General features: G+C 59.4%; 2 protein-coding genes across 2 annotated transcripts in view; one reads left to right on the top strand and one right to left on the bottom strand.

Moving 5' to 3' along the window:
* The window catches only part of TMEM9 (transmembrane protein 9), a 3,474-nt gene extending 2,880 nt beyond the window's left edge, over positions 1–594 (top strand). Inside the window, exon 5 of the mRNA XM_009994145.1 lies at positions 457–594. Coding sequence (XP_009992447.1) covers positions 457–594 — 138 coding nt within the window. The remainder of the gene's footprint in view (positions 1–456) is intronic.
* A 2,285-nt stretch (positions 595–2,879) lies between these two features.
* On the bottom strand, positions 2,880–5,852 carry LOC104385799 (alpha-1,3-mannosyl-glycoprotein 4-beta-N-acetylglucosaminyltransferase C-like). Its single transcript, XM_009994300.1, has 3 exons — positions 5,742–5,852; positions 5,340–5,487; positions 2,880–4,024 (listed from the first exon to the last, which is right to left on the bottom strand). The coding sequence occupies exons 1-3, from the start codon at positions 5,850–5,852 to the stop codon at positions 2,880–2,882; spliced, it is 1,404 nt and encodes a 467-aa protein (XP_009992602.1).
* Positions 5,853–10,409: the final 4,557 nt, after the last annotated feature.

Below are 10,409 nucleotides of genomic sequence, written 5' to 3'. Positions count from 1 at the left end.
TCAGCAGGACATCTTCAGGGAATCTAAAAAACACTTCTAAATTTCTAAAGGGGCGTGTCAACAGGCTGGGGCCAAACTTTTCTCAGTGGTGTCCAGTGAGAGAGCATGGGGCAATCGGCACAAACTGGAGCACAGGAGGTTTAAGTTAAACATCAGGAAAAACTACTTGACTGTGAGGGTGACAGAGCCCTAGGACAGGCTGCCTGGGGAGGGGGTGGAGTCTCCTTCTCTGGAGACATCCCAGACCCATCTGGATGTGTTCCTGTGGGATCTGCTGTAGGTGGCTCTGCTCTAGCAGGGAGTTGGACTAGGTGATCTCCAGGGATCTTCCAGCCCTGACCACACTGTGACTGTGTGACAGCTCAGGCCTTGCGCTGCTCCTTCAGTTGACATTTCCCCCAGGGCTGAGCTGCCTCCCTGTGCTGGGGTCTCGTTCACCTTCTCTCTCCCTTGCAGGACCCTCACTCCTTGGCCGTGCCCGGCGCCAGGGCCAACACGGTGCTGGAGCGGGTGGAGGGTGCCCAGCAGCGCTGGAAGCGCCAGGTGCAGGAGCAGAGGAAAACGGTTTTCGACCGCCACAAGATGCTGAGCTAGATCTGTGCTGAGCTGAGCAGCACCACTGCCCAGGGGAGAGGGCAGGCAGACCAGGTCATCCCTCAGGACACCTGTGGTGTTGGACTGACAGCTCTCACCCTCTCTGATTTCTTGTCTTCACAGAGACGGGCAGAACAAATCACTTCCTCTGGTTTTGTCCCCTTGCCTTTCACCTCAGCCCAGAGGCTCCTCAACCCTTGCCCAGCTGAGATGCTGGTGGCTGCCCCGTGGCTTCCTGCTCATGGTGGGCTTGTGGACCACTCGAGCTGCTGTGCTCAGTGTCCCCCACCTGCCCCCCGTGCTGGGACTGAAGTCTCCATCAGCCCACATCAAAGACAGGGGTCTTGGTACAGAACATTGGAAGCTGAGTCTTTCTGGGAGAAAAACTGGGATAATTCTGATGTGGGATAAACTGTGTGGTGCTCCTCCAGGATGGAGAAGCCTTCTCCTCCTCCAGTTTGCACCCCAGTTAATTTGGAGGTGTGGGGCTGAGACGTGCACAGGGAGGAGGAGGGGGTTCCCTGCCAGTGGTCACCTGCTACTTGCACTTACCCTGCTGTAAACTGAGCAGATTCCCACCCTGGTCAGTGGAGTCTGTCCAGATTTAAACCAGCATAACTGAGACTTCAGCTTCTTTCTGTGTAGGTGTCACAGAACTGATTAGTACATTAACAAGAGACCAACAAGGAAAAAGTTGATTTCCATGTCTACCTTTTCCTGCTTTATACAAACATAATGGGGAGAAAGCTTTCTGTTTGTAGCCACATAAGGAACCCTTGATGCTCTCACAGTGGAGTCAAGGGGCATTTGTGTCCAAGAAGTGGGGCAAAGGCTTTACTGTAAACATTTGTCTGTGTCTCAGGGCTCTGGAAAGGGCCATTTGTGCTACTCACAACACTCTGAGAGCTCTAATGGTGCTTGGGCTGTGTTGGAGGAAACTGGAGTGATTCTAGAATGTGTATATTGATCCCACAGAGAACACTGATAATGAATATCAGGAAGATGCTGGAGTTGATGGTGTAGCATCTCTGTATTAAATGCAGACAAAGATCTATTACATGTTGGCTTTTTTTTTCAGGGAAAAGTCCCATCACACCAGGCCAGGGGCTCCCAGCACTGAGCTGGGCAGTGGATGCTGCTCTCCAGGCAGTTGATGCAAGACCTCCAGACCAAGCTGTGGTTGTGGCACTTGGTTGTTCTGGCATTGCAGGTGGGTCCCTGGCCCTGGTTTGTGCCTGTCTATACTGGGAGGGTGATACTCTTGCTCCAGGAGAGCTGGGCTAAAACCAGTGGCAAACCAGAACAGTCCTGTCCAAGTTAGCTACAAACTACAAGTCTTGGGAGGAGCAGCTGAGGGAGCTGGGGGTGTCCAGCCTGGAGCAAAGGAGGCTGAGGGGAGACCTTCTGGCTCTGGAACTGAGAGGAAGTTGGAGCCAGGGGTGGTTGGTCTCTCCGGATATGAAAATGGCCTCAGGTTGTGCCAAAGGAGGTTTAGATTGGCTCTTGGGAACCATTTCTTCCTGGAAAGGGGTGTCAGGCCCTGGCCCAGGCTGCCCACGGCAGTGGTGGTGCCCTGGAAGGATTTAAATGTGGTGCTGAGGGACATGGTTTAGTGGTGGCCTTGGCAGTGCTGGGCTAACGGTTGGATTTAATGATCTTGAAGATCTTTTCCAACCAAAATGACCCGGTGAAATCTGTGTAAAGGGTCTGGACACAGGCAGGGACCTGAGCAGAGCAGCCGTGGCTGCCATGCAGGGACTGAGCTGGTGCGATGGGTCCATCTGGTGGCCAGTGAGACACCAGTGACCACCAGCGGTGGGGTCCTGTTCCCAGCGAGTGGACCCCTGTTTCCCTGATCCTGGAAAGGTAAGCAGCACCCCTATCCCTTCCTCTGAGAGAACTCAGTTGGGGGAGGGATGGCGTTGAAAAGCTGCAAAAAACCCACTACCTGGCTAATTATTTGATTTGTTAATTAGTTGATTAGCTCTGTCCTGTGCACCATCCTCCCTGAAAGGTGTTTGCTGCCGCTGAGCCTGCCGTTCCCAGGCCTCTGCTCCTCCCCACACCCCAGCGTCGCTCCCTGAAACATCCTCCGAGCAGGCACAGCCCGGTGGGCCCCATTCCCAGCCCCATCCGTGCCCCACGGCAGCTCCTGCCGTCCCCTCCAGAGCCAGGAGGCAGCGCCAGAGGGAGCCAATAATTTAATTCCTTCTCAGAAAATAAGGGAGTGAAAAAAAAAGAACCTCTTGGTACAAAACCTGCTTTGCAACCTGCCCCGTCCCCGCTCAGGTGCCTTCCACAGTCCAAATGTCGATGCTCTGGATGATGAGCCACTCGCTCTGGTCCCGGGTTACCCGGATCCTCAGGCACTCCACGGGGCCGGGAACACCCCTCTCCAGCCCCCGCAGGTCCAGGGTTCCCTTCTCAAAGGTGCCCACGGAGGTGTAGGCAGAGCAGTCCCGGCCATCGGGCCGTGGCTGCCGGCCCAGCTCCAGCACCCCCGCCCGCAGGACGTCGCCCCGGCGCTCCGGGGAGCCCGTGCGCACCCGGACACGGGTGACGTGAGCTGGTTGCTGCAGCACGATGGAGAAGGTGCTGCCAGCTGCTGGGTCCTTCCCCCAGAAATACCCCTCTGCTGTGCCGTAAGCCTTGAGGGGCTCGTAGTTCTCAAAGATGGACATGCTGGTGAAAAAAGCAGCTGGTGGGTTGTCCGGAAGGTCCAAGGCATCGGCCTGGAACTCGTCGTCCTCCAGCCTGTTGATGGTGCCCTGGAAGGAGGAGTAGAGGCCCATGTGCTGGAAGAGGGAGGGCCTGAAGCGGATGACGTCCTTCTGGGTGAGCAGGAGACGGAAGTGTGTCAGCAGCCAGTCACAGGGCATCTCCTGGTAGAAGAGGAGGAGGAAGCGAGCCAGGCGTGGAAGTTCACTGGAGCGGTAGAGCTTTCCAATGTAGCCCAGCTTGGAGAACTCCAGGGTGGCCCAGTTGGAGCCTTCCTGGGAAGCCAGTGCCTTGCGGATGGCCGTCAGGAAGGACTTGGCGCACCACACGTCGTCCTCAATCATCAGGTAGTAGGAGGAGAGGTTGGCAGCAAAGGCAAAGAGGAAGGCATAGTCCACGTTCTGCTTGGACCTGAACATCACCCGCTCCTCCGGGTCATTGAAGTTTCTCTTGAGGCCCTTCAGGCTGGGGTAGAACTCTTGGGGAGCATGGATGAGCAGGAGCCGGCCCAAGAGGATGTGGTGAGCAAACTTGCGGGCAATGTCCATGGCCACGCGCATGTTCCACCCTGGGTCTGCATCAGCTAGGTGCACCACCACCACCATCTCCTGCAGCTCCTCCTCCGTGGACTGCTGGAAGAGGGACTGGAGTGTGGCAGGGAGGTAGTAGCCACGTGGCCGCCGCACGGATGCCAATCCCACCGTCAAGAACTCTGCAAGGCAAAGGGAAGGTGTCAGCGGGCTGAGGGGGGACCTGGCAGGCACCATGATGAGGTTTCTCCCTGGAAGCCACAAGGAGGGGGCTCCAAGAAGTTTTGCAAGGCCAACCTGTATGTTTGTGGCCCCATATCCAAGGCTGGCAGGTGCTTTCTGAAGTTGAAGCCCCCAGCGTCCCAGGAGGTGCCCAAAACTGGACCAAATGACAAGGAGAGGAAAGGACAAGAAGTCAAGAAATATTTGGGAAAAGCACCTTAAACCAAGCCCACCTGGGGAAGGAACAGTGCAGAGACAGTCTGTGGGGCAGGGATGGTCTCAGGGCATGGCTGCACATCCTTGAAGCGTGTCCCTACATACTCCAAACCTCATGGAGATGTAACCACACCGGGACAAGGCATCCTCTGCCCTCACCACAGCCCAGCTGGGGTTGCATTTGTTGAGCTTTGCTGCAGCTTCTGGTGCTGGTGTGCCCAGCAGCGTCTGTACTGGGCCTCTGGTTTCAGCACAGACTCTTGTGGGGCTTCCTAAGCTCCTTCCCATGATGTTTGCATGTGAGTCCAGAGAAGCCACAGAGGTGATCCAAGGGCTGGAGCAGCTCTGCTCTGGAGACAGACTGGGAGAGTTGGGGCGTTTAGCCTGGAGAAGAGAAGGCTCCAGGGAGACCTTAGAGCAGCTTCTAGGGCCTGAAGGGGCTTCAGGAAAGCTGGGGAGGGGCTTGGGACAAGGGCAGGGAGTCATAGGACAAGAGGGAATGGATTAGAACTGGAAGAGGGAGATTGAAGTTGGACATGAGGAGGAAATTCTTTGCTGTGAGGGTGGTGAGACACTGACCCAGGTTGCCCAGGGAAGCTGTGGCTGCCCCATCCCTGGCAGTGTTGAAGGGCAGGTTGAATGGGGCTTGGAGCAACCTGGGCTGGTGGGAGGTGTCCCTGCCCATGCAGGGGGGTTGGATCTAGATGGTTTTTAAGGTCCCTTCCTACTCAAACCACTCCATGATTTTATGATACAATTCTGTGAATTGCTTTTTGTGCTTCTCTCCAATAACTTGACCTGCATCTCCCACACCATGCCATTGTCCAGGTGGTCTGGCTGGCTCCACCATCTTCACCTTCCTCACTAGAGAGCAGGAAACTCTACCCCAGGGAGATGGGGCCACCCACTCCACAGAGATCTGGGAAACCCAGAATGTCTGTGGTCACTCCAGTCCTGAGGTGCAGCAGAAGCATGGATGACACTTGGAGCATGCTGACCTTCCTCCAGCCCTCCATCTATCCACAGCCCTGCCCACTCTGGGGTCCCAGAGCCACTCACTTTTGTGGGGTGACAGGGAGCCAGCGAGGAGGTTGTAGGAGATGTTGTGGAGTGCAGAGAGGTCATCTGTGTCCCTTAGGATGCGCAGGGCTCCTTCTGGCTGCAGCATCTGCAGGACTGTGCCTGGGGCCAAGCCCCCAAGCTCCACCTGGATGGGAGCCACAGAGAGCTGGGTCAGATCCCAAGAGGACCATGGACACGTGAGCAAGGAAGGGGGGCTCTGTCCTGCCCTCCCAGCTCCTGGATCAAAGGTGCTCAGGTCAACCCCAGGGAGAGGAGAAGGCAGAGCTGGGGCTTGATATGGGGCAGGGAAGGGGTTGAACTGGGGTTGATGTGGGGCAGGTGGGGATGGAGGGAGCTGCAGTGGCTCCTCCAGTGGGATGTCACTGGTGGGAGACTCACCTCCAGGGGATCCTGTTCCTGCCGAGTGCCCCCATGGAGGAGGAGGAAGAGGAGGAGGAGGAAGGAGGCTGCGAGCGCAGCCGTGAGGGAGCGCCTGAGGGAGCATCGCATGGCAGCGGCCGCAGGCTGGGGAGGAAGGGGCAGGTCAGGACCGGGCACAGCTCTGGGAAACCCACCAGCCCCTGGGCAGGGGGGTGGGCAGCACCTGGTTGCACTCCTGGAGCAGACCCCTCTGCCCAGAGCACCCAGGGATGCTCCCCTTGGGTGGCCACAGGACATCAGGAGGCACCAGACACCATCCCCCTTGGGCAGGCAGGGCAGGACACCCCAACCCAGCCAGGAAAAAAAATAATCCATCAGGTACCAAACCCACCCCCAGCCCTGCCAACCCCCCTGGCTGCCCTGCAACACCCTGCACAGCAACCCTGGAGCTGTAGGCAGGAGAAAGGCAGGTGACACCTCAGGGAAGGTTTTTGGGTCGAGGTGGCACCCCAGGACAGTCACCAAGCCCTGGGAAACGCCCAAGTCTCTCCTGGCTGCTCTTCCAGCATCACAAGAATGGAGCAGCTCCCCTGGTGCTCCCTGTCTCCAGGCAGCCACTCGCCCTGCCCCAGCCACCTCCTGTGCTTTGTAGGTCAGGAGAGCTGTCCTCGAGGAGGGAGAGTGTCACCTTCAAGGAATTCGTGCTGCCCTTGAGATATTTTGCCTTGCAGCCAGGGCGTGGCGGGAGCCTCAAGGCCTCCAGTGTTTGCCTGGGGTTTTTCCATTACAAACACAGCGAGTGCCCAGCCAGCCCCATCCAACTGGTCACAGCTTTGGGTCAAAGCACCTCTGAATGCAGAGCTGGAGGGAAAGCTCCCCCCAAGCCATGGGGCACTGCAGGGAGAAAGCTGCCAGCCCTCCTGCTGGGCTTCACCAGGACCTCTCTGTGGACACACCACTGCATCCATCACCTGCCACTTGGCAGCAGACGCTCCCAGTCCACTCACAGTCCCCAAACTGCTGCTGCCCTCAAGTGTGTGCTGATTATTTTAAGGTGAAACCCCCTGCTTTCCTGCTCAGAAAACCTTTTGGGGGTTGTTAGCATCTCACCAGGCTGGTGTGGTTCCAGCAGCCAGCACCGTCCTTGGCACTGACTTGACCACGTGCAGGGCTTGTTACTCAGAGATAAGCAATTAACCCAGAGTGTGCTGCTGCCCCAGGGAGGGCTGGGCTGAGCCCTGACCTCCCCAAGACCTGTCTGGGCCAGGGACAGCAGAGGAGCCACCTCCCCCTGGGCTCCAGCTCAGCGGTTGCCGAGCTCTGGTTATTGCTGGGTCTTCAAACCACCTGGGGAGGCAACAAGTTCCTGGACACAACAGGGAGTGGGGACAACTGGGGGTGCCACTGCCAAGAGCCAGCCCAAAGTACCCCAGCCTTTCCTTCCCCCAGTGGGGACACTGGCAGCTTACTGGATTAGAGGGGAGCAGCTTTGGGAACCCAGCCCAGGCCACGGGGACATCACACCCCAAAACCACCCTGCAGGTGGATCTCCAAGCCCAGACCTCCTCGACCTGTTGTGGTGCAGCACCAAGGCCACAGGGTGATCCAGCAACAGCCAGGCCTGGCAACGGGCCACAGGCTGGCACTAGTTATGCTGTGGGTGGCCAAAGGTTCTCCTGGCTGCCAGGAGAGCATCTGGCTGCCAGTTGCCCTTCCTGGGTGGAAAACAAGGTGCTGCTCAGCCCTAGCTCCCATGGACTGGGAGCAGAGAGCCTGTGGGGAACTGAGGGTCACACACACCTGGCCCCTCTGGCACTGCAGGCTTAACAGAACAGAAGGTACTGAGTGCTGCCCCATAATTAGCCCCCTAATTGGGGTTCTGATTTTTTGCCTCCCTGGAGAAACAAAGCAGCCCAGGGCACAGCTGAGGGCCTTGCCACTGTGGGCACCTCACAGGGATGCAGCATCCTCCTGGCTCTTGCTCCAGGTGCCTTCACAGAGCATCCCTGTCCCTGCTGCAGCCTCACAGCTCAGCACCCTGCTGGGGATGTCCCCAAAAGCCATCCCCCGTGGTGCTGCTGCCTGCCCAGAGCTGTTCACCCAGAGCCAGATGAACTCCTCCACTTGGTTAGGAAACTCCCCAATGGGCTGCATGACGCAGCAGCCGTGACTCAGTCCAGCAGTGGAGGGGAAGGACAAGGAGTAAATACTCGGCCACGGTCCCGTGAGGGCTGCGAGGAAGGGCCGGATGCTCCCCCTGTGCAGCAGCTGCAGCTGCTTCCTCAGGCTCTGGGGAGAGTGGGGCTGTGCTCGGGGAAAGGGGAACAACCAGGGCTCAGCATCCCCCCCCTGCCAGCCACACCTTTCCATGCCAGGGGAAACTGAGGCACAGAGAAAGGCCACACGCGGGGTTAGCACCAGGTTTCCCGCAGCGCAGGTCAGTGCCCGTCACCCCCTGCCAGGGGGGTCCCCGGGATGGAGAGGGACAGGGACCCAGCCCCAGCAGCCACCCCTTGCTCGAGTGGAGGAGGTGGCACCTCGTGGCAGCACCACGTCCCTGGTGGGCACATCACGGCTGGGTGGGATGGGGACCTCCCGGGCACCAGTGGGACCAGCCCCGCGCTCTGGGGGGGTCTCTGCTCCGAGGGTCACCCCGCAGGGAGGGAGGAGGGGAAAAGCTGCATTTTGGTAGAGCAGGGCTGTGGGAGCCAAAGCTTTAGGCCAACCCATGTGTCCCACAGCCCCTCAGCACGGGAGGGTCCCCGTGGGCAGTTTGATAAGGGGACACCTGTGGTTCCAGCAGCCAGCACCGTCCTTGGCACTGACCTGACCACGTGCAGGGCTTGTTACTCAGAGATAAGCAATTAACCCAGAGTGTGCTGCTGCCCCAGGGAGGGCTGGGCTGAGCCCTGACCTCCCCAAGACCTGTCTGGGCCAGGGACAGCAGAGGAGCCACCTCCCCCTGGGCTCCAGCTCAGCGGTTGCCGAGCTCTGGTTATTGCTGGGTCTTCAAACCACCTGGGGAGGCAACAAGTTCCTGGACACAACAGGGAGTGGGGACAACTGGGGGTGCCACTGCCAAGAGCCAGCCCAAAGTACCCCAGCCTTTCCTTCCCCCAGTGGGGACACTGGCAGCTTACTGGATTAGAGGGGAGCAGCTTTGGGAACCCAGCCCAGGCCACGGGGACATCACACCCCAAAACCACCCTGCAGGTGGATCTCCAAGCCCAGACCTCCTCGACCTGTTGTGGTGCAGCACCAAGGCCACAGGGTGATCCAGCAACAGCCAGGCCTGGCAACGGGCCACAGGCTGGCACTAGTTATGCTGTGGGTGGCCAAAGGTTCTCCTGGCTGCCAGGAGAGCATCTGGCTGCCAGTTGCCCTTCCTGGGTGGAAAACAAGGTGCTGCTCAGCCCTAGCTCCCATGGACTGGGAGCAGAGAGCCTGTGGGGAACTGAGGGTCACACACACCTGGCCCCTCTGGCACTGCAGGCTTAACAGAACAGAAGGTACTGAGTGCTGCCCCATAATTAGCCCCCTAATTGGGGTTCTGATTTTTTGCCTCCCTGGAGAAACAAAGCAGCCCAGGGCACAGCTGAGGGCCTTGCCACTGTGGGCACCTCACAGGGATGCAGCATCCTCCTGGCTCTTGCTCCAGGTGCCTTCACAGAGCATCCCTGTCCCTGCTGCAGCCTCACAGCTCAGCACCCTGCTGGGGATGTCCCCAAAAGCCATCCCCCGTGGTGCTGCTGCCTGCCCAGAGCTGTTCACCCAGAGCCAGATGAACTCCTCCACTTGGTTAGGAAACTCCCCAATGGGCTGCGTGACGCAGCAGCCGTGACTCAGTCCAGCAGTGGAGGGGAAGGACAAGGAGTAAATACTCGGCCACGGTCCCGTGAGGGCTGCGAGGAAGGGCCGGATGCTCCCCCTGTGCAGCAGCTGCAGCTGCTTCCTCAGGCTCTGGGGAGAGTGGGGCTGTGCTCGGGGAAAGGGGAACAACCAGGGCTCAGCATCCCCCCCTGCCAGCCACGCCTTTCCATGCCAGGGGAAACTGAGGCACAGAGAAAGGCCACACGCGGGGTTAGCACCAGGTTTCCCGCAGCGCAGGTCAGTGCCCGTCACCCCCTGCCAGGGGGGTCCCCGGGATGGAGAGGGACAGGGACCCAGCCCCAGCAGCCACCCCTTGCTCGAGTGGAGGAGGTGGCACCTCGTGGCAGCACCACGTCCCTGGTGGGCACATCACGGCTGGGTGGGATGGGGACCTCCCGGGCACCAGTGGGACCAGCCCCGCGCTCTGGGGGGGTCTCTGCTCCGAGGGTCACCCCGCAGGGAGGGAGGAGGGGAAAAGCTGCATTTTGGTAGAGCAGGGCTGTGGGAGCCAAAGCTTTAGGCCAACCCATGTGTCCCACAGCCCCTCAGCACGGGAGGGTCCCCGTGGGCAGTTTGATAAGGGGACACCTGCAGCTGATCCAGTCCCCCGGCAGCCCGGCCCCCTGCCCTCAGCCCTCCGGGTCCCCGGGAGACCCCGGCCCAGGACACCCCTTGCCCGTGCAGCCCCCCGTGCCCAGCCCCGACGTCCCGTGCCCATCACCAACATCCCGTGCCCATCACCGACATCCCGTGCCCAGCCCCGACGTCCCGTGCCCATCACCGACGTCCCGTGCCCAGACCCGACGTCCCGTGGCC

This window comes from Chaetura pelagica, unplaced genomic scaffold (genome assembly GCF_000747805.2).
Source record: "Chaetura pelagica isolate M959 unplaced genomic scaffold, ChaPel_1.0 scaffold470, whole genome shotgun sequence".
NCBI lineage: Eukaryota > Metazoa > Chordata > Aves > Apodiformes > Apodidae > Chaetura > Chaetura pelagica.
The sequence above is the reverse complement of the archived record's forward strand: the minus strand, read 5'-3'. Positions and strand labels throughout refer to the sequence as shown.

Excerpts from the sequence above, each read along its gene's own strand:
- LOC104385799 (XM_009994300.1), bottom strand. The coding sequence starts at position 5,852 with ATGCGATGCTCCCTCAGGCGCTCCCTCACGGCTGCGCTCGCAGCCTCC. Across the intron at positions 5,488-5,741 it reads AGGAACAGGATCCCCTGGAG|GTGGAGCTTGGGGGCTTGGC; the intron begins GTGAGTCTCCCA and ends GCTCCCATCCAG. Across the intron at positions 4,025-5,339 it reads CTCCCTGTCACCCCACAAAA|AGTTCTTGACGGTGGGATTG; the intron begins GTGAGTGGCTCT and ends TTTGCCTTGCAG.